Source organism: Ceratotherium simum, chromosome 4 (assembly GCF_057802395.1).
Source record: "Ceratotherium simum simum isolate JZ-2026a chromosome 4, ASM5780239v1, whole genome shotgun sequence".
Taxonomy (NCBI): Eukaryota; Metazoa; Chordata; class Mammalia; order Perissodactyla; family Rhinocerotidae; genus Ceratotherium; species Ceratotherium simum.
In genome coordinates, this window is record NC_141903.1 from 79,703,498 (window position 1) to 79,727,765 (window position 24,268).

Below are 24,268 nucleotides of genomic sequence, written 5' to 3' on the forward strand. Positions count from 1 at the left end.
GTAAATCCCTCTACTTCAAGGCATGTAACCGATACAAAACATTATTCTGCGGGATAAAAAAGACTGAGATGCTGCCTTAAAACATTTTTGTATGTACTTTAATCTTTAAAAGAACATCACTTATAACAGATTTTTCACACTGTTAATAGAAATAGGGACACTAAAGGGTATTAACAAAGAGTTATTTATCAACTTGCCATATACCAAATAAGAAACATCGAAGCCCATGATCTATTAAAAATAATAAGCAGGTAACAAAATACTGACTACAATTTCCTTTTGTGGTTTTACTCCGGCAGGAATGGATTCCACCCTGATAGTAACTTCAGTCTTACTGTCACATAGGAGATGCTTTGTGAACCTCAAAGAGGCTGCCAGGTTTAGGATGGATGTAAGAACTACAGTGTCAGAAATGAAAGAGTAAGACTTCACAGGATGTGTTGTCACTGACAGACAGATAGCCACTTTCCTTCTCCACCTTTTCTTCCTCAAGGACCGAAACTGCTTCCCACAGGTACACCAGCAGATGACTCCAGTCCCTCTGTACTACACTTAGCATCTGCGGATGCCCTGGGGCTTGTTTATTTACAACCTTGTCCCTATACAGCAGAAGTGGCACCCTCAGGGAAGTTCTGGATTCATCCTCAGCAGGATGTTTCACAAACTACTTCCCAGCTCCATCCCTCCGTTAGCTGTTTTCAATGTCAGTACTCCTTAGGGTTCCCATAACTTCTCCGTCATGCTATTCATCCCCTCCCCCCAACCCGCCCCCAATTTAAAGTAAATCAACTCATACGTTCAGTTTCTAGCCCCCTTTCTAACATAATGCAACTTCCCTGTGCATGCTTCTTTTGGGTGGCTCAGAACTCTGACTCCCAGGGTTTTTCACCATGCGTAGCATGGATGTCATGCTCTCCAGGTACTTTAACAAGGACGGTGAAACTTAACATCTACAGCCACCTCTGCCTGCCCAACCTTCTTAACTTCTTCCGAAGCTTCCTAATTTCCCTTCCCAATTCAAGTTTTATGGTAACACTAGATACCATGGCAAAAAGAGATCCCATAGATGAAACTGCAGATACAGTGACGACTTAAGCAAGGATTCCCAAGTTGTGAGATTAATTTTTGGGTTAAAGTTACTCTGTATATCCACTTCAAGTTTGTCTCCAGTACTATAACTTATTATAGCCAAATAAAAAGGCAGAAAGAGTTAACGGGTACAGATTTTGGAAAAAAACAACCACCCCAAATTAAGACTTATAGGGGAGTTTCACTTTTTTCCAGCTGATGATATATATTTTTTAAACTAAAAGGAATTCGTCCGTTTTGGAACGTATTAAATAGGCAGAATTCTCGTTCTGGTTTCTCTGCTCTTGGTAGATGTCCTTCTGGCTTCAGCTGGCATCTGTGAATAGCGAAGAAACTTCTCACGATCAAATTCCATTGCCCTGAGGAAGGGAAGGGCTGGAGGACCCACTAAAGCAGGAAGCAGAGACGACAGCGGGACAGGTCTGTGGAGATCCGTAAAGTCCCCAAGAAGGGACAGCCAGGAAAACGAGAAGGTAACAAGAGAAAGGGCGTGGCTGAGCTGAGGCAATTACTGTGTTGTCTCAGCACGAGCCCGGCTAACTGTGGTTTTCTCCCCTACTAAATCCGCTCCGTGTGGGGTTGTCTCCCACCCCATTCACCAACCTGCACCTCCACCACCTCCCGGAGCGCCGACGCGCTCCGGCCCAGACCACCCACCTACCTCAGGATCCTCGCAGGCGCGACAAAGGCGCGCAGCCCGCCCACCTACCTGTGCTGCGCCTGCGCCTCCCCGGCGCGCTCTCAAGGTCAGCACCGCCCCCAGACTCTAACCTAGACCCACGGAAGCCGCAATCGAAGACGCCCTGCGTATCCTCACCTCTGCGTGGCGTGGGGTCGCCGGCGTTCAGGAGAGGGCGGGACTTCCTGTCCCGCGCGGGCAGAACTTCCGGCAGAGCCGGAAGATCTTCTCCTTCGCGGTGTCCAGAGGTTCCCGGCAGCGGGGTGGCGCGGGGAGGTCCGGGAAGGTCCCGGCGACTCCAGGCGTGTGGTTCACGACCTGTCCTTGGCGCCATGGTGAGTCCTCCTGTGAGGGCTGGAGTAACAACACTGGGGAGGAAGGGGCCGGGAGGCCAGTCCTGTGAAGGGAGCCGGTCGGGTGCCCAGCTGAGGATGGAGCGGGCGGGAGCAATGAGATGAGCCGCAGGGCAGGACCCACCACCTGCCCCAGAGAGAAGGAGCGCCTGGGCCCCTGAGGAAGCAGCATCTATTCTGTCCAACCGCGAGATCTGTACGGGAGTACGGAGTAGGTAGCCGGAATGTTCGTGGCCCATTCACTGTGTACGGCCCGTGGCTCCAGGTGGTCGCGGAGTTGACCTTGCCCGGTTGAGCCTCTCCTCCCCGCCCTCCTTAGTTACAAGGCAGTGGCCAAGAATTTCGGATCTTAGAGCCCCTGTAGCCTTTCCACATGGACACAACGGATCCTCTTCTTGTGGAAGATAACACCTGTCACTTACTTAAACGGCAAAGCCAGCTTGTCTTTCATACTCAGCCCTTCTGGAATTGGAAAGGGTGTCAGATTAAAAAGTCTGGACTTAGTAAGGAGAGGCTTTATTCGAAAGGAGTATTGCGAGGGCATGGGGAAAGGGACTGTTTCACTAGGGAGACTGTAATAGGGAGATGTTAAGGAGGAGTTGTATGCTGTTTCAAACTGAAGGTGCGCCAAGGTTCAGGGACTTGGAGAAGAGGATCTTAACCAGAATTGGGGTACAAATATTTTGTTCTGATTGATCTGTGGGGACCATCATTTCAGCTAATCGTTTATGAAGCAAAGAATGAATTTTCAGGCTCTATGTCTGGCCTTGTCATAGGTAAACAAGGGGAGCATCCATGAGGCTTACCTAAGTCCAATGGGGACTGGCGGTTCTTTGCAGTAAGCAGTTTCCAGAACACACAAGGGTGGGCATGGCGGGATTTCTTAACTTTTGTTGCTTTCCAAGATCACAGGGGTCCTGTAAAGTTCAACATTGTCAGTTGCTTGACTATAAAAGATTTCAAATCCTTATCTGAAGGGGATTCTGTCTTGGAATTTAGCTTCAGTTTGCCGTGCTTTTTCAGGACCAAATGTTGACATCGTTCAGCTATCGTGTATGATTGAGTTTTGAATGACTTTTAGAAACTTAACTGCATGTGAAACAGAAGAACTTCAAAATAATGTGGTTCCTGGTGCACTCTGCCAGTTAACCTAGGACTCTTTTGAGCACTGTGTGTGTGTTTTTAAACCTCAGTGAATAATACAGGTTGTATTCATTAAGAGGTTTTCTTTTTTTCTTCTCCATTTGTATCAGTGAAATTAGGCAGAGATAGGGAACAGTAGAAGAAGAAGAAACCAAAGATAATAATTAGCCTAACCTCCGCCCACCCTCTAATTTTAGGGAATGAAGAATCTAAGGTCTAGAAATAAGCAGTGATTTACCTAAGGTAACAATAGTTTCGCATAGTAGAGTAAAAGTCAGATCTCCACTTCTTAAATTTAAGCTCAGTCTTTGAATTCTTCAAAGACTTTGAAAAGTTGAATAGACTTTCAACTTTGAAAAGTTGAAAATAAAGTGTAATTAATATCCTTAAATTCATGATAGTCACAGAGAAGTTGAATGTGAACTTATTCCCAGTATTCTGTAATACTAGAAATCCTCTCCCCCGCCTGCTCAAAAGAGGTAGTTTTGTTTTAAGCTAAGGTAAACAAACTCATGCTGTTTCTCAAAATGTCACTTAAGAGAATGTCGCCAGGGGCCAGGTAGTTGACTCTCTCCATTCTGGTATTGCTTATATTTCTGAATTAATTAACTCCACTTTAGATTTCCCAGCTGTGAAATCGACTATGTCTGTACATGCAAGTGTGGTCAATGCTTGGAATCCTTCAAAAGAAAGAGTTTAGCCATTAAATGAAGTGAACAAGGGTTGAATTTATTTAGGATTCAGCTTGCTTGAATTGAGAACTTTTGCACTGCTTACTCCTAATGATATAAAGAAAAGAGTGTAATACTTGAACTCAGAAGACCCGGATTCTGCCCATTATTAGTTGTATGAGTTTGGCAAAATCACCCAACTTAGATAAGTTTCTTCCTAGATAAGAGAAGTGGGACTTGGTGGGGATTAAACACCTTCTAACTCTTTTATTTATGATTCTATGACTTCACTCAGGATTTTTTTCAGCATAAGTACATATTTGTGATTAAATAAAGTTAGTCTGATTTCTACTCTTTTTTCTTTGCCGTTTGATTTAAGTTTGATTTCTTTTATCATTCTCCTTTTCATTTTTTTATACATTATGTAGGTAATACTTGGAATGTTTGTCCATATGTTTGTCCAGGTTTTTCACTACTGTCTTAAATACTACTTTGGAGTGGAAAGCAAAGCCTTGGGACACCTTTATTTTATTTTTGTTTTAATCAATATAAATTCATTCTCCTCTCATTCTCTGATACGTTATGTAGATCAAAACTCAATAAATGCCTGTGCGTGTAATAAGTTTCTCCTATTGTGAGCAAATGACAATAGGATTATGTATTCACTCTTATTTTTTTTGCTTTCATGTTGTTTTGAAAATGGATAGTCCGAAGAAAATTTACTAAAGGAATAAAACTATTTGTTCTATTATACTTTTCTTTTTGAAAATTGCAAATCAACTTTAATCAAATAGCTATTGCCACCATTTAGGCTGATTTGTGGGAGAAAAGTAGATTAGAGCTAGCTCCTGGAATTGCAAGTATCTCATGGCTTGTTTTATATATTTACCATTCTGTGGTAACTTTTGCTACTGGGGTTGAGCTATGGTCTGTTGGAAAAAAATGTTGTAAACGTCTTAGTCAATCAGAGTTAATGAGAAAGTTTTATTTTTAGGGGGCAAAGAAGAGTGTTGGGAAGAGGATGTGGTCAGTGTTATAAGAGAAATACATGTAATGTGCTCAAAGAGTACAGAGGAAAGAAATTAATTCTGACTGGGGGGAGGGGGTCATGTAGTAGGCGACTTCAACTGGGTTTTGAAAAGTGAGTTAGGACACTAGTTCTCAAACTTGAGTTTGTATAGGATTCACTTGTGAGCCTTGCTAAAAATGCTTATCTGGGCTCCATTATTCGGTGGTGGAGTTTCAGAATCTTATTTTTAAGAGTTTTACAGTTAAGTCTGAAACTGGTGATCCTTAAACCACACTTTGAGAGAACTCTAATGCAGACATTAGAGACTTTGATAGAGATATTGGAGGTTTGTTGATGTGGATTACTTTAATTGATTTTTTTTTTTTTTGATAAGGAAGATTAGCCCTGAGCTAACATCTGTTGCCAATCCTCCTCTTTTTTGCTGAGGAAGATTGGCCCTGGGCTAACATCCATGCCCGTCTTCCTCTACTTTATATGTGGGACACCTGCCACAGCATGGTTTCACAAGCAGTGTGTAGGTCTGTGCCTGGGATCCAAACCTGTGAACCCCAGGCCGCCAAAACAGAGCATGCGAACTTAACCACTACACCACAGAGCCGGCCCCTACTTGATTTTTGAATGTTGAATTAGCCTCCTATACCTGAAATAAATCCTACTTGGTTGTGGTTTATAATTATTTTTATACATTGTTGGATTTGATTTGCTAATATTTTGTTTAGGACTTTTGCGTCTGTGTTCATGAGAGATATTGCTCTGTAGTTTTCTTTTCTTGCAATATCTTTGCCTGGTTTAGGTATTAGGATAATGCTGGCCTTATAGAATAAGTTAGGAACTATTCCCTCTGCTTCTGTCTTCTGAAAGAGATTATAGAGAATTGGTATAATTTCTTCCTTAAATATTTGGTAGAATTCACCAATGAACCCATCTGGGCCTGGTGCTTTCTGTTTTGGAAGGTTATTAATTATTGATTCAATTTCTTTAATAGATACAGGCCTGTTAAGATTGTCTATTTCTTGTGTTAGTTTTGGCAGATTGTATCTTTCAAGGAATTGGTCATTTCATCTAGGTTAAAAATTTGTGGGCATAGAGTTGTTTGTTGTGTTTCTTTATTAGCCTTTTAATGTCTGTGGGATCTGTAGTGATGTCTCCTCTTTCATTTCTGATATTAGTAATTTGTGTCCTCTTTTTTTCTTAGTTAGCCTGGCTATAGGCTTATTGATTTTATTGAGCTTTTCAAAGAACCAGCTTTTGGTTTCATTGATTTTCTCTATTGATTTCCTGTTTTCAATTTCATTGATTTCTGCGCTAATTCTTATTATTTATTTTCTGCTGCTTACTTTGTATTTAACTAGTTTCCTAAGATGTAACCTTAGGTGATTGATTTTAGATCTTCTTGTCTAATACAGTCATATATTGCTTAACAATGGGGATACGTTCTGAGAAATGTATCGTTAGGCCATTTTGTCATTGTGTGAAAATCATAAAGTGTACTTCCACAAACCCAGATGGTATAGCCTACTATACACATAGGCTATATGGTACTAGTCTTATGGGACCACCATCATATATGCAGTTTGTCATTGACTGAAACATCGTTATACAGCACATGACTATATATGCATTAAATGCTACAAATTTCCCTCTAAGCACTGCCTTTGCTGCATCCCATAAATTTTGATAAGTTGAGTTTTTGTTTTCATTTAGTTCAAAATATTTTTAATTTCTCTTGAGATTTTCTCTTTGACCTATGTGTTATTCAGAAATGAGTTGTTTAATCTCCACATATTTGGGGATTTTCCAGTTATCTTTCTGTTATTGATTTCTTGTTTAATTCCATTATGATCTAAGGTCAGACATTGTATAATTTCTATTTTTTTAAATTTGTTAAGGTGTTTTTATGGCCCAGAATCTGTTCTATCCTGGTTAATGGACATATGTATCTTGAAGGATGGATTCTGGTCAGGTTTCGTTAGTTAACCACAACTTGGCAGAGATGTGAGCTGCTTCTCAGTTCTCTGACTTTTTGTCTGGCTTCTCTCCCTCACTACTTCTTTCCTAAAGAGTCTTAGTTCAAATAATAGTAGAGACTTGTTCTCTTGGTTAGCATTTGGTTGATTCAAGGTTGATTTTTTAAGACTGGTTTATACTTTGGGCTTCGGCTCACTTTTCAAAATAATTTAGTTCTTTTGTTTGCTCTGGAATAAAAGCTTAAAGCAAATTTAATTGATTTTAGAAAATCAGAAGATTTTCTGAAGTGTTCATTTATAAGAGAGAATTTATTATTTTCTTACTGTTGTGCCATGTTTTTGCCCATGTTGCTAAGTCAAGAATGAACACAACTTGCCACAAAGGAACTTTGAAGAAATAAACTTATCTGTAAATTGCCTTCCTACTTCTTCTATACCGCTTACCGTTGAGTTACAGTAAAATATAATCTTTAAAGTTCTGGTGAAATGAACATTCTCTTGGTTTTGATTGAAATGATTGTACCTTTTGTTTCACCAAACATTTAAAAGTCATGCTCTCATCTCAAAAGCGTTTGTTCAATCATTCATTCACTTTTATTAAGCACCATCTGTAGGTCAGGTACTGTTCTTGGCAACAGGGATATAACTTTTTATAAAACAGAGACAATCTTTCCTTTGTGGAGCTTGTGTTTTATTGGGAGAGTCTGATGATAATCAAATAAGACATAATATATGTTAGTCATGGTAAATGCAACAAAGAAAGTTAAAGCAGAATAAGGGATAGAACGTGATTGGGGTGTTTATTTTAGATAGGGCATTCAGGGAAGGCCTCAGTGAGGAGATGACATTGGAACAAATATGAATTCATATATATGTTCAGCCTATATGCCTGGTACCTATGAGTACATATTTATCAATTGCACCCTAAAAAATTATTGTAGTGTCAGACACAAAGCTCATACTGTCTTTAGCTATATAAATCTTTCAATGAAGTTATATGTTATCATTTTTCTAAACAGTGAAGGGAAAATCAATAAAAATGTGTTTTTGAAAACCCCTATATAGCAGGTGATACTATATTTTATTTAATATATTAATTTTTCTGCCACATATTTTTAGTCTTGTAAATTATTACAGTTCTTGAGAGAATACAACTCATTCACTCAAAATATCCTAATTTTACATGCGTATCTTTTGCTTAAAAAAATAACACAGACTTAGTAATACTCTTGTTAAAGTAAATTAAATATCTTTTGTGTTTTGGCCATAAACAAGATTTAGCTTTTTGATATTGAGACTTAGGATCTTAATGTCTGATTATAATGTTTTGTTTATTTTTTAAAAATCTTTAGATATTATGAAAACCAATCTACCCATACACAGATATCCTTACAAATGACTTTGAGAAAAGTACAATAGATGACTTTGAAAGTCTGCTTGAACTAGAACTAGATGACCTTTATAGTTTGACTCAAGGTTCTGTGATTCTGAATATGTGAATTTGTGAATATTGTAAATGTACATTTAGTTGAATATACATCAAGGGGACAAAGGAGTGAACAGTCTGTTTGTGTGGAGTTCAAGAAGAGTTTCAGAAAGGATTGACTGGACTAGGTCTTTAAGTATATGTCAGATGGATAAGAAATTGAATTGTACTTTTCCTCAATAACAATAATAGCTACATTTACTTAGCAGTTAATGTTTATCTGCTCATATTAACTCATTTAAATCCTTATGAAGTAGTGAAATCTTGGGGTTTTTTTTAACCTCCTAATATTTTTTTACCTTCATTTTTTACCTACTTTTTTTTTAACTTCTGTTTTACAAATGTAGAAATGGAGGCACAGTGAGATTAAAGTAACTTGTCCAAAATCATGCAGCTAGTGGTTTGTGGAATTTGACTTTAACCCAGGCTGTTGGCCACCATACTGTTGTCAGTCTTATTGTTTATCTTTGATCAGTTTCAGATTATGAAGGGATTGAATTTCAAAAACATTTTCCTATAGAAATAATATTATAATTAGTGATTATATTTCTAGGAAATCCTTCCCAACCTAGTTAATACCTAATATTACATCTTATATAGTGTTAGAGAAATTAATTATTACTGTCATGCATAGCACCAATGACTGGCCTTTCTAACTCGGGTGCCAGACACATCTGACACTGCTGCAGTAAGTCACAATAAGGATTCCTTCATATTCTTTCCACCTTAACTGCATCCATTTAAGGCAGACCTTCACACCAAAGTATTAATTTCCCTTAGGCCTGGGGATGGACTTCTAGTAACACTGATGAGGTGAGGAGCAGTTAGAGAACTGGGGATGAGGAGCTGTTGTGAATTGGAATTTCTTATCAGTGTAAGCATTTAGTGTGTCACACTTGTTCCAAGCCTGTCTCACAGTTAGCCCATTTCTTTTCCTGAGGGCTCTAAGGATTGGCTTGCTCCTTTTCCTTTCGCTTGGACTACCTATTGCTTGCAACTAGAACTTGGTTTTCTCCCTGAGTTGCAAAGAAGAGTGTAGGCTTGTGGAATACCTTGCCTTCCCTTCCATGCATTCAGCAAACACAGTAAAGATTTTTACTGCTGGGCGATTTTTAAAAGTCATCTCCCCATGTTACTTCCAGCTAACCATTAACTAACTTTGTATTTATTTATCATAAAGGTCCTTTAGGGAAGATATAGATGCTCTAGATAATGATGAGCCCTTGCAATAAATTCTTGGAAGTAGAGAGGTTTGGATTGTGAAGAAGAGATGAGATGGAGATACTAAAGGCCATTGGAGAGAGAAAGGAAGACATTTCTCCACCGGTAGGCATTACTTATGAAGAAGGAACTTCAACAAGCTGTTGTGCTCCATATTATAAATATGTGATTATAGATTGCCATCAGTTAATGTTATGAATAAGGCACTATAAGGTTATAACTTTTTCTTTCTTAAATAAGCTTAATACTTTTATCTTTGTGATAAGTAATAGAAGGCTTTTGAAATATTAATCTGAATTGCTTATTTTTTATATAGTTATCTATGTCTGCCCTTTACACGGTGCTCAGCTGATTTTTGTTATCTTTTACCTGTTGATTGCCACTGTTTGCCCAAATGCAATGATCCACTTAGAACAAGCAATGCCATAGTTTCCTGCTTTCTTTTCCCGAAAGAAAAAGTCATACGGGAAGATTCTGCTGCACCAAAACTTCATTAACTTGAATGTTTAAGTGTTTCTGTCTTTTCAGATTTTGGCCATTGTTATGATGAGTATAAGTAATTAGGAAATGGTTCCAGTTCTTTATGGTTTATGGGCATATGTGTTTAAGTGTAAGTGTTCCATGACTAGAATCACTTGCTTCTGGATACAGTCTTGCTAAAAAGAGAAGCCATGATGTTTTTTCCTCAAAAGTTTTGCTTGTATTAGTAGTTAAATTTATTAGTAGAATTTACTTCTGTTTAAATTTATGCTTACTGCCTCACCCCTCCCTTTCCTTATTAGATTAATTAACATTAGGACAATGAAGCCTCAGTGTATCATTTATTACTGGACAGCTTAGTTGTTTGAGTAGGTCAGATGTTTCATATTGAATATACCAATCTTTTCCTAATTCAATTTGTAAGACAAAAAAAGGAAGTAGAGAAGAATCTGGATAACTGGAATTAGAATTAATTGCCAACAAAATATGTTTTCTAGTCAGGAGGGACAGATAAGAAAAAAGCTTTGGTAACATTTATTTTAACGTAAGTCATAACTTTGAGACGTTAGTTCATTAAGACTCAAACTATTTTCTAATTTGATTTCAGCTAACATTTATTCAGTGCTTATTCTTGATTTTGATAGAGGGTTTCTCAGTCATTCATATCAGAAGTATTTAAGGTCATCATAGTTCTTTCTCTTAATAATCACTAAAAATTTTTCAGATCATAAAGAAAATGAATCATTTAATAAGAGAGAATTGGCCAGATATCTGAGATAAATTTAAAAAAAAAAAAACACAAAACAAAAAACTATCGCACTATTGGCACTCACAAATCTTCTGAGAGAAATTCTCACAAACCACTAATTGAGGTGAGAATGCTGGGCAGTGGGTTAGGTATATTGCTTTACATTAACTTGAAGCAATGATTTCCTTTCAGGTCTCCTGTAAATGTTAGCTCATTTAATCCTTATGAGGAAGGGATAATTATTTGTTCCCATTAGCAATAACTACACATCACAGGCTTTGATGGTGGTTTAGAAATGGTAAATATGTGAATTCCAGCAATCTATTGTGTATTTAATTAAAATATTGCAGTCGTCAACAATGAGATCTAAGATTTTGGAGATCATTTGCCAACTCTTGTCATTTTGTAGATAAGGAATGAGTCCCAGAGACGGCTTGTCTAATTGCTATATAGCTAGTTAGTGACAGAACTGCTGCGATCCTAGTGTGTTTAATTATTCAACACATTAAAATATTCGCAATGAATGCATCTTTCTAATAGTTAACATTAGGAGTGCACATTAAATTTTCTTGGCTTTTGTATATGCCTTAAAATTTAGAGTTAAGCTGAAATTTTTATTTTAAATTTGTTTAATGAATCTTGATCAGTACAATACCAAAGTTGTAATTTTTAGTTTGTTTAAAAGATTATTTGTAACACAAATACCTATTACATTAAATAGAGAAGATTATCTTGTAAAAATAAATAAACCTCTTCCTTTGAGATATGTAGAAAGCACAATACATTGTCTTTGATTCTAAAGTGAAAAATTTTCTTCTTTATGCTGAAGTTCAGTGTTTGGCACACAGTAGGAACCTGAATGTAGTGAAGAACAGTGGGCAAATTTATGCTTTATCCTTTTATTTCATATAAAAGGTAAATATTCAACTTGTATTGAAAGCTTGCCATGCTAGGTACTTTCCTGGGAGTGGAGTTGGGGCTGAAGAAATATGATGAATATATAGTTTTAGTGGTGGAGAGACCCTTAAGTTGGTGGTTGAGCATGATAAAGGCTATTTTGGAGTTACGCATATGTTTATGTTTTTTTTTTTTTTAATTTTTTGTTTATTGCAGTAACACTGGTTTATAACATTCTAAAAATTTCAGGTGTACATCATTATACTTCTATTTCTGCATAGATTTTATCATGTTCACCACCAAAATACTAATTACAACCCATCACCACACACATGTACCGAATTATCCCTTTCACCCTCCTCCCTCCCCCCTTCCCCTCTGGCATATGTTTTTTAGCAAGGAACGTTTTAGAGGAACTGAATGTTGAGGAATGAGTAGGAATTAGTCTGAATAAGATGATTTGTAAGTGTCAAATGTAAATTTATTAGTTTTGACTAATAGCTTCTTTGAATATAGATCTGTAGGGATATTTCCTATAATGTCAGAAAATACAGTAAAGGAAGGGTGGCAGAATTTAGGGATGCTTTCTTCCATTGAACCTTTTGTTACTTATCAGTACTATAATGAAACATTTATGCATGTCTTGGCTAGAGATAAAGTGGCTTGTTAATATCTTTAAAAATATTTCGTTCTTCATCAACATTTTAATGACTGTGCAGTGTTGCTTTATATGAGATATTGCATAATTTATTCAACCTACTGTAACTGGAAAATTATCTTTTAAAATAAACAACTATTAATTTCAACACTAATATGTTAAAATAGTTTATGAATTATATTTAATTAGATTGCCCTCTATTCTTGTGAAAAAACATCTGTCCTTGCCCTCTGTTTGTTGTTGGTCTTCCACTTTGCCTTATCAATTTATACTGAGGAAAATGTCTTCTCTTAAGTTTATTTCTAAATTTAATCAAATTCCGAGAAATGACTTTATATCATCATTTTCATCAGAAGGTCTGGAGCTGCTGTTTTTGAATATAGTTATGTCAGATAACATGCATTCTACTGTGTTGTCAGTCTAATGAAGATATTTAGGATATACCTAGGCATTTTACTGAGGGTTTATGATTTTTGATCTTAAAGTCCTTTCTTGTATTTTGTGCTGCAAAACATTGATGCTGGCAAACCAAACATCCTACAAAGTTAAATTTGAAAACCTATGTGCTTGAGTTAAAATCATAGTTGTTGATAATTGTGTTTTACTATTCCCTTTCTCTCATTTTACCTTTTTATATATATAATTCTATTTGTAGTAATAATTTGAACTACAGTCATACGCTGCATAATGACATTTTGGTCAATGATGGACTGCATATTCGATGGTGTTTCCATAAGATTAGTACCATGTAGCTTAGGTGTGTAGTAGGCTATACCATCTAGGTTTGTGTAAGTACACTCTATGATGTTCTCACAACGATGAAAATCACCTAACAACACATTTCTCAGAATGTATCTGTGTTGTTAAGTGATGCATGACTGTATGAAATTGCAGTTTTTTAGGTCAAAACAAATATATGATTCAGTCAATAAATATATATTAAATATCAATAGGTGGCCGTACTCATTTTTTAGCTGCTTTCCTATCAAAACCTTTTGTTATTTTTATTTCATTTATTTAGCAAAGTCCTCCTCTTCTTATTTTCAGGCCTGTTTACTGTGTCTGTAAGGGCTGGAGCTAAGTTATAAAACCAGATAAAGGCCAGGATAGCCCGTATAACCAACCCTGGGATTCAAGAGGTGGTCTGTGGGCAGAAATGCGCCTTGCCCTGTCCGTGATTGTTTTATGCTGCTTTTACCTGCTTTGACATTATATGGAAGACTTTATCTTCTGGATTAAATCTAGACAGCCCTCAATCCTATTAAAGAAGCTATTGGAAGTAACCATCTTTAAAAACCCAGCTTGGGTCTGTCAATCATCCACATGTATAAGTTCGTCAGACCTTTCTTCTCAAGTTCTAGACCTCTTCTCAGTCACATTGACAAGATCCTGACTTTGGTGTGGTTATTCTTCAATGTCTCTCAAACTTGATCCACTCAGTTTTTAAATTTAATATGTCCCTATACCTATTTTTGCTTCAGTTCAGTAGGATGAGGTCATAAAGTTGTACTTTCAATTTATGCCTTTGGTCTCATCGATTTCTGATTCTTAAGCAATTGAATTCCCACATTTAACTTCTTTCTAGAATATTCAGTACCCCCAGCATTGGTTCCTTCCCTTTTACCTTAAGCATGTACATTTTCCCCCTTATAAAAATATGTTTTCATGTGTGAACCATTTTAGTAACCATCGGATTTTCCTCTTATTGCTTAGTTTCTCTAAGGAATAATTATGCCCATTATTTCCATCTTATCTTTACATAATCACCTAAGTTTTATCCTTACCTGCTGATACTTTCCTTGCAGAGATAATTACTAATCTCATGCCTAATTCCTTTTTTTCCCCTCTAAAAATCTTCTTAATTCTTTTTGATTTTGCTCTTGTGTTTGAAGCTGTTTTAATTCAGGCTTTTATGGTGTTGGTCGGGCTTTTTCAGCAGATTTCTAATGTAGTTCTTTGCTTCTAATTACTTTTACCCCTTCACTTAATTTTTTCCACTGTAGTGGCAGAGTTATCCTTTCAAAAGATATTTGGTTTGGTCTCTTCCAGGCTTAAGATCCCAGACTTATTTCTAAGTACCTGCAGAAAAGTCCATTGTGTGCAACCCATACCAAAGTCTAGCCCTGTGGAACTGCTTATTATTTTGGATCATGTCATTTCCTCTCTTTGTACACATAGGTCTATCTTCTAAACTTCTCTTCCTTTTCTGACAGTGGGATCCTTCTTTAACTTTGTAAGACTAGTTCATATGTCACCCCTGTGAACCAGTCTTTCCTGGCTCTCCCATGTAGATTTAATTACTCCCTTTCTTGGAGTGTTCCAATAACATTGGCACTGACCTCTACCATACCACTTATCACATGTTATTTGTAGGTGGCCGTAAGGCGTGGTTAACACTTTAAGAGTTTGATAAAATCAACACATGATAGAAGAAATGAGTTGTCCTCTCACCTTGAACTTAGATATGAATTGGTTCCAAGACCTAAGGTAGACTAGACTGTAGCCAAAACAATGGTATTTACATATCAAAACACAGAATAATTTTTAGATAGATTTTTGTCTAAAGAAAGCGTGTATCAATTGGAAAGTAGTTTTATCAGTTGAAAGTCTAGAAAAATAGTTTAAATAGCCAGAGTTGAACGTATTTATCCAGAACTATTTAGGGTTGAGAGTATTTTACACTCTAGAGCTCTATTCTGTGTATTCTTCAGACTTCAGCACTGCCTGAATGAAATATTCCCTCAATGCTGTCTTTTGCTCTAAATCACTACTCACCAAGCAGCCTGCTTATCATTTGAGTTCCACTGTATCATTAAGGCAGTAATCGAATGGAACACTTAGTGAACTTGAACATCTGATCCACTTAGTAGTTATGTTGCACTGTAAATTAATTGATAAAACTGTTACAAGCCTAATTATTGCCAGTCTGTCTTATGTAAATTGATTGTACCAGTAAAGCATGTTTTCTGCATGTTCTGAAAAGCTGAGGATGCAGCCAGGGGGCTGTCCTTGGGAGGCCTGTCTGAGGCTCTTAGGCCCCTTCCCTTGAGTTTCCTTCAGTCTACAAGTTCCTGTCAGTGTCTGTAGGATTCTGCCAATCACCCAAATGAAAACATCCCAGAATAACCTTTGAGACATTCTTCAGTCTTATTCCATGGTTGTTTTCCTTCATGTTCAGTCACACTCAAAGTTTGATTGGTTTTCTTTTGACGTACTTTTATCTTTGTTCTTTCTTTCCTAGTTTCAGCCAAGTCTAGGCTTTCTCTAATTGATCAATATATTGCTGTGTTTAATTTTCTTTATATGTTATTGGCATTATTTCATCCTTCTACCGCTGCCTGTTTAAAAGTCTTCCAAGGTGCTTTTTAAACACCTCAGCTAGATGTGTCCTCTTGGTTTTAAAGACTCACAACAATCTAAAATTCTGTCTTCATCTTATTTCTCAAAATTCTTTGCCATAAACTAAAGTCTGCTTTGGTTGAGCTAGGCTTTTCGCTGTCCTATGGTTACTCTATGTTCACATTTGTCATTTAGCCTGGAATTCCCTTCTCTTTACTCTTCCCTCTGTGTGATTTCAATTTCCATCTTAGGTCTCATCTGCTCTGTGAAGCTTTCATATCCAGTTTTTTGAATTTCTATAACCCTTTGTTCATAGTCCTATGCAATTTTTTGCTCCAATATTGTCTTTTTTTTAATTTTTTGTTTATTGCAGTAACATTGGTTTATAACATTGTAAAAATTTCAGGTGTAACCAATATTGTCTTAATATATTTGTTTTTACCTAATACGATAATCTTGGATTTTAAGTTCTGTTAAGACAAATTCTTCTGCACTAATGGCATTTATTCATTCATTCGACAAATACCAACTGCCCTACTGTGTACCTTGAACTATACTAAACGGCATTGCTCTAAGTATTTGAGATATACCAGTAGTGAAACACAAAAATCCTTTGCCAAATTCCTGATAACAGCCAGCAAGATATTGGATGCATGTTAGGCAGACAGCCTATACTTGTTAGTTAAATTTTTATTTGCTTTTCCTATTTATAGATATAAATCGTTTCTCTAGGGACATAGGACATAATTTGGATTTACAGTGATTTTTAACATTGACCAAGAACCTAACTTATATGTCACATAACATATAGTGATATGTAGTTCTTATCAGCACAGTAAGAGAGGCTGCACCCCTGCTTCCTGCAGTACTGCTGCTACCTTGTGTACAGGTCCTCCTGTCATACCTGGGCAGTTGTCTTAGTGCTGCTGGGCTGTCATCCCTCATCCATTCTTTACACCGTGTCCAGAGAGATTTTCTTAAATACTGATCTGATCGTATTACTTTTTCATGGGTTTCCTGTTGCCTTCAGGTTACATTTAAACCCGTTAGTTTTGCCCTTCAGTATCTGGTTTTGATCTGCTGTCATCCCATCTGAAGTAGATATCACTGATGGTCCACCAAGCTGAGTCCGCTGGGTCTTGACTCATGCTTTACCTTCCAAAATGCCCTTTTCACAGTTTTTTGCTGCTAGTAATTTCTCTCTCCTTTTGCTGTGTTCTCATAGAATCATCTGTCTATCCTCTCATCACTTTGTATTTGAATGATTCATTTACATTCCTAGTGGACTGGCTGCTCATTGATGGCAGGGACTGTACTGTTTCTCCCTGTTGCATGGAAGTAGTCTAGTGCTCAGCATGTGTAGTTTGTTTCTTAATAAATGTTCATCAAATGCACTGAATCAACTTAGTGGAAAAAGCGTTAGGTTGGAAATTAGGGGTCTGGGTTCTGGACAAGTCTGTAACTGGGTAGTTCTGTGATCTTGGTTGTTTGGACCCTGATTTCCTCACTTGTAAATTGTTCAGAGATAGTTTATATAAATGCTCATAGTGTGAATTCTAAATTTTATGTGAATCTAGGTTGAAATAACAAAGTTTACACCTTTAAATTATTTGAGCTTCTCAAAGAAGTCTGTCTCAACATGTCTAGCTATCACTAAAACCTGTAAACAGCTAAGAAACAAAAAATAGGAAGGTCATCAGGTAGTATCCTCTTTCCTTTTTCTCCCTTCTAACTTATTCAGGAAGATGAACTTGAAACCATTTGGGGTGGTCTGAGCCACGAGTATATATGCAAATATGTCTTCTAATCGTGAACAATATATGCTTTGTTTCAGTCTGCTTATCACCAGCAGAGCTAGTTTAATGAAACAAAACAAAATGTCAACTCCACTAAGGTTGACACAATATTCCAAGTTTGAATTTTAAAATTACAGCATGTTTGTATTTAAGTTCTGGGAGTTTTATTTCCAATATTGACAAGCAAGATAAAGTATTATTTGATATATTTTATTTCTTGGAGAGTTGTTTAATTTTCCTTGGTAAGAATTTTTTTAACCTACCCAGGAACAATTATTGACAAAAATTGAAATGATCATTCTTCTAGAGACTAAAGGCAAATAACTTTTTCTTGCTCTTCATGGCCTCAGGTTAATAGATGTGGAAACGTTGAAACCTAAGTTGCTCCAGTGTTTCACCCGTCTTGAGTGCTTATGAGCTATTTCATAAATGACTTTCTGCAGTTCTAGTTATCAAGAGAGTCAGGGCCTAGAGGCGATGAATCTAGACAGAAACCATCTCTTTAGTAAAGTTATTGTTTTGAAGCTTTAATAAAACCATTAAGGCTACTTGAGTCAATGACCCATATGGTTGTATGTTTGAGACTTCAGCCACGATGGACTTTGTAGCTTCACTGCATCTCTGCCCAGTTTAACAGTTTTGTGTTGTAAAATTTATGTTTGTTTATGGTTAAATTTATTTAAGCCTTCTCTTTTAATTAGAAGTAATGAAAAATATTCAGGAAATTTGATTTTTAAATGAAACATTTCAAAAATTCTGCTTTTGTATAAACTGAGACATACATAGACGTTAAGTTGGGCAGTGAAGTCTGGTTATTAGAATGGTTTGTTTTTAAATTTCAAATAGTTGTATCTCTTAGTTAATGAATTGAATACTTTATATTTTAATATGTTAATCCCTGGCATGTGCACTGTAGTTGTCAATTGAATAGTAATGTCTCAAAAGTTGATCTAAGTTTAGTATTAATAATGTATTAAATTGATAACGTATAATTCTGTAATATGATTGTCATTTTGAAAATATATTCCAAGGACTCTTTCCTAAATCCATATAAAAATGATTAACTTTGGTGAAATATTTTTTCACATAATTTAAAAATTACCTCTCCAAAAGATTAGGTAGATTCCTGTATTGGGGTAAAAGTGATATATTTTCTTTCAATAGCATGTGTATACATAGTCATCTAACAGAAGATACATTCTAGAAAGATTTCTTGACTTCTATTAAGAAGTTGGAAGAAGACTTCTATTATATAGTAATATATTTAGCACAGTATGTAGATGAAGTTTTGAGAAAGTACTTCAACTTCATTTAAAAAGCTAGAAATGGCATAGAAAAGTAAAGGAATGGAGTGAGGTTACACTTTTGCATTGAATATTTTCAGTCGAACGTTAACTACAATACTGAGAATGTGCCAGCTATTCTGTGGTGTTTGCCTTTCTCAGGGTTGGTCTCTAATTCCTCGTTTGCCTCCATATTTGATCAGTTTCTGAATTCTGCAACAATATCTTTAGAACCCATTTCTCTTCTGAGTACAGACATACCACTGTAATGTAAAGCTTCATTATTTCTGGTCTGGATTATTGCAGAAACTTAATTGATATTCCTATTTCTAGTCAATCTAGTTTTCTAATTTTTGTTTTTGCCTTCATATGGTTTACATCTTCAATAGTTGGTCTATTAGCAATATCTCATTATGCTTAGTGATTTGGAGTAAGAGGGGAGAGTTCGGCAAAATGCCTGTCTTCCTCAGTTCATCACATTCCATCATATATATCTTCCAGATCAGTCTTTCTGAAATACCATTTAATATCTGTAGCATTTATTAGATGTGACTAAGATATGATTTCTACTATTAAGGAGCTTACACTCTAATAAATTGTTATATGTTTGTGAGAGATTGTACTAGATGACCTTGAAGATTCTATGATACTATGACTTATTTCTTTCAAGGCTAGATTGAGGTTCACTTTGTCCACAGAACTTTCCCTGACTAAAAAATTATCTTTTGCTTTTAAGTCTATAATCTCAAATAGACCAACCTTTTGACATACTTGCTAATATATTTCTTGGCCTTGTTCTGCCTGAAAGAGTTCTTTGTAATGGCATTCATTGTATGGAGATTGCAGAACTTCTATCACAAACTACACAGAAAATAGGATAGTAAATTTAAGTGATAAGAAATGTGAAAGAAAAAAAGGTAAAAATGTAACCTTTGATGTTATGTGAATATACAAGTGGTCTGAACCTTAACCCAATTGGTAGAGTTTAAGGCATTAAAATATCCACAGTAAAACCATAGTTGAGGTAGATTTTGAAGACATTTTAAAAACAGTCCTGTTTAAGAGCCATTTTTTCTTCCTTTTTTGGAGAACTGTCTGTACATATTTGTTCTTCTCTTTCAATTCGGCATTTAGTCTTTTGCTAATTGATTTATAAGAACTCTCTCTGTATATAATGCCTAATAAGTAAAATACCCCTTTGTGATGTGAGTTACAAATGCTTTCTTCCACTTAGTCTTTGGACATTGTCTATATTGTTCTTCTGTGCAGAAATTTGATTTTTTTTAGTTAATAAACTTCATTTTTTGGAACAGTTTTAGGTTCACAGCAAAATTCGTTGGAAAGTACAGAGTTCCCTTACACCCCTGTCCTCACACGCATACAACCTCCCCTACTGTCAACATCCCCCACCACAGTAGTACATTTGTTACAGTGATGAGCAATCACTTGAACAATTTGTTAAAATTAATGAAATTTAATTTTTCAGTTTTTTTTTTATCACCTGGGAAACTGATGTCATTTTTTTGAAAGGCCTTCTCTATTCTTGAAATTAAAAAAAAATGTTATCCTGTAATAGTATTGATAACAATGACAGTAACAACAAATAGTACTAACACCTGTTGACTGCTTAACTCTGTACCAGACACAGTTCCTAACCACAGCTTGATTAGGTAGGTTCAATTCTTACCTTCATTTCATGGAAGAGGAAATAGAGGTACAGAATGTTTAAATAACCTATCCAAAGTCACACAGGTAGTAGATGGCAGATTCCATCCCAGGTAGTTTGGGTCTAGAGTCCATGCTCATAAGCCAGTATGCTATACTGCTTCTTTTTGAACATTTTAATATTTTTTATGTACTTGGTATATTAGGTTTGAGGTAGGAATTCACCCTTGTTTTTGGACTGCTTGGTTAGAGGAGGAGCCAGCAAAGAGGAGTGTGAAGAATTGATCATCGAAGTGGGAGTAAAGCAATGGATGTGGTAGACCTTGTGGGATACTGCTGATTTAAGATAAGGAAAGATAATTTGGCAAAATGAAGTGATCTTGATGGTAGGTGTTTCAATGGAATGGGCTGAAGCAGAGGTCAGATGGGAACTGTGTGGGGATATGAGAAAAGAGAAACAGTGAGAACAAGTCTTTGAAAAGTGGCTGTGAATATGAGGAAGGAGGAGGATTTAGAATAAGGGGAAATTATTATTTTTTAGAAGATGAAAGAGACTTACAGGTGTTACAGTGCTGTTAGGAAGGATTTAAATAGAGAGGGGATTAAAGAAGCTGCAAGAAGGAAGCTCTTCAGTAGTTGAGGTTCCTGAAAATCAGAGAGGTTAGGCTCTGAAGCACAGATGCAAGGATTTGCTTTATATAGAAGGTGCTCTTATTTCTGTAGTATGCAGAAAGACAGGTGCAGACACAAGTGATTGTGAGCTTGTTGGTGGCAAGCGAGAGTTCCTGTTTGATGGTGTTTTTATTTTCTCTGTGAAGTAGAAGATGTCCTCTACTGAGTGGAGAGTTGACAGTTTAAGGGAGGTAGGGGGCGTGAGGATAGAAGGTTTGAGTTAGCTATCATGGAGAACGGGGGAGGGATTGATGAGAACAACTAAGGGGATTTTTGGACATTGTTGAAGGCCCACCCACTGGAAGTTGGTGATAACAGCATGAGTTAAATTTTTTTTCTAGTGACTTTCAGGCCAGTTCTGCCATCACACTTAATATAATTAATACCCTTTAATCATTTACTACCACTCTAGAATTAAAAAATAGTCATACTGCTTTTAAAGTTTGCCAAGCTAGTGTTTTAAGTATGTTGGAAAAGGATGAAAAAAATCACTACTTTTCACTGCATTTTGATATCTTTAAGTAATGGAGAACATTTCTTGGGAATAGATTTTGAATGTGTATGCTAATTTATTTAACATTTGTTCACATGGATGTGACCCTTGGGTAATTTGTAGAGGATTATGAGATGACAGTAAATATTTTAGGTGTAAACATATGTGGTCTTGAATGCCTAAATACTGGAATAATATGTGGTATTTTAATAGTAAACTCGTCTTTCTTAAAAGTGTAATTTTCAAAATATATAGAAAGTTTTGCAGCGATGTCCTCAAATCTAAATCCATTCATTGTTGAACTTGTTTGTTTGTTTTTTTACACAGGGTATAATAGGTATACAGCTGGTCGTTACCATGGTGATGGCCAGTATTATGCAGAAGATTATACCTCACTATTCTCTTGCTCGATGGCTACTCTGTAACGGCAGGTAAGGCAAGGATAGGCTGATTGTGACTGGCACTTTCAAATCTCTATTTAGTTTACCAGGCTGATTAACTTCCTAGAAGTTAAGTGGTAATTCCTGTTTTCTAAAAACATGACAAAGGAAAATTATGAGAAAAATCTAGCTTTCTTATTTCTCTCACTTGAGATATTAGTAGTTTATTGGTTTAGCACAAAGGTGATAGGCTCCTGGTCAATAATTCAGTACCCCTCTTCTTCTTCCCTGTCCCTTTCTGTCCATGGCCACTGAAAATACCACGTCACTTTTCTAGTTACTTTTAAAAGAAGTTGGTCAGTAGGGGGATGAGACTATAAATTGAAGTGCTTAAATATTTTCACCATTGTTGAAAAAAATTACTCAAAGCATGTGTCTTAATATTGGTGACTGTTGCGAGTTTATTTTGAGTTAAGGGTTTTTTGTTTTACTGCAAAGAATGTTAAACTTTAGCAAGGAGGAGGGTATGTTATTTTGTAGGATTTTAATTTTATCTACTGCACTACAAGCCTTACTACTCTCCCTACTCCTTCCACAAAGGAGCTAAGTTGCCTTGCTGAAATTTGTACAATAAAATAATAAAATCAAAAATAAAGTTAAATATAGGAGATATAGTGAGGCAAAGCAGGAAAACTCTACATATAGAAATACATGCCAAAATCCTGTGTAATTATGAAAGGTAAGTTATTGATTTGGTACCATGACTATAGTTTTACTCTAATTATTCATCTCCAATAAATAACCAAATTCTGTTACTGATTTGTATGTCCATTTTCTTTTGTTTAGACCTTTTCAAGTTAGGAAACAATGGATAACTCGCATTCTCATAGTGATTTTATATATTGCAAGATTAATAAGCCTTTAATTTGGGGCCATTCCATCCACAAAGCTTAAATTTCATCCATAGAATTTATTTTCTAGTATTAATTATTTATATTCTTCTTCTCCATGCTTTATATTTTTTCCATAGCAATGTTGAAACGTAGAAAAATATTATTCAGACTGGTTAAAACATTTTTTTTGAACACTGTGATATATATACACGTGTGTGTGTATGGAATGTGTGAGAGAATAGCTGTTTAAAAACATATATTTTATGGGGCTAGCCCTGTAGCCAAGTGGTTAAGTTCAGCGTGCTCTGCTTCGGTGGCTCAGGTTTGGTTCCCGGGCGCGGACCTATACCACTCGTCAGTGGCCATGCTGTGGTGGCAACCCACGTACAAAAAATAGAGGAAGATTGGCAACAGATGTTAGCTCAGGGGGAACCTTGCTCAGCAAAGAAAAAAAAAAAAAAAAAGTGTGTTTTATTAGCAAAATAAAAAATGACTAAAGGCTTCGTAAAGTTGAAAGCCTCTATCAGAGCTATTTGTAAGTAAAAATCAATCATCTGTAGGTTTATGCCCTGTGCAATCTTGTTTACTTTTTTTGCTTAGCAAAATCCTTTTCCGTAGATCCTGAAAGGGTAAACTGGACAAATATCATTAACTCTAAATAAATGGAAACTGAATTAGTAAACCAGATAAAATACATTAAAGTAGCTTATTTTCTACTGAGAATTGTACATCTCTAGACTTTGTTTATAATGAGTCTCCAATGAGACTTCCCAGATCTCTTTTGGCTGTAAAGATCTTGGCAGTCTTGTCCCATTTTAGTCTACGGGCAATTTCCATGTTCTTACATAATCTGCTTTCCATTTGTTTCTATAAAACTTATATTCTCTAGTAAAAACTAAAACTTCAGAGATTGAAAACCTGATTCTCTTCTCTTTGTTAGAATTGGAATAGTATATTTAAAGTCTTTACTTTTTTGACAAGTATATCAGAAGTATACATACTACTAATTTGAGGGAGAGCTCAACCTTTAAAAATAAACATGAAGTTGATATTTTTTGTGGTCTTGATTTGCTTTTATAAACAGATTAACTTCAGTGTTGATTAACGCTGTCTCTAATTTCAAATCAGGTTCCAAGGATACCAATCAGAATTTTCTAGCAGTAGCTAGTTTTCTGCTGTAGTTAGTTTCATTTCCTCTCTGTTTTATATTGTGTTTTTAAGATCATCTACCTTTCTTTAATGTTAATCCTGAAACTTTTAGGTCATGAAGCCAAATTGCTGAATGTTATTGCTTAACTTCGTTGAATAAGATTGTTGACTGTACC

The 24,268-nt window shown here is 36.1% G+C and overlaps 1 protein-coding gene and 1 pseudogene across 5 annotated transcripts in view; one reads left to right on the forward strand and one right to left on the reverse strand.

Annotated features, from left to right (window-relative positions):
- Positions 1–774: 774 nt before the first annotated feature.
- On the reverse strand, positions 775–2,321 carry LOC147917347 (uncharacterized; annotated as a pseudogene). The gene is made up of 2 exons (XR_015552024.1): positions 1,799–2,321; positions 775–1,511 (listed from the first exon to the last, which is right to left on the reverse strand). The product of XR_015552024.1 is annotated as an uncharacterized LOC147917347 (transcript).
- The window catches only part of TMEM161B (transmembrane protein 161B), a 69,253-nt gene continuing 46,976 nt past the window's right edge, over positions 1,992–24,268 (forward strand). For 2 of the 4 annotated variants that reach the window (XM_087430073.1, XM_087430074.1), the window contains exons 1-3: positions 1,994–2,103; positions 9,599–9,744; positions 21,998–22,101. In XM_087430073.1, coding sequence (XP_087286199.1) covers positions 9,694–9,744; positions 21,998–22,101 — 155 coding nt within the window. In that variant the 5' untranslated portion in view covers positions 1,994–2,103; positions 9,599–9,693. Of the gene's footprint in view, positions 2,104–9,598; positions 9,745–21,997; positions 22,102–24,268 lie in introns of all 4 variants that reach the window. The other 2 variants (XM_004420383.3, XM_087430075.1) reach the window with 2 other exon arrangements.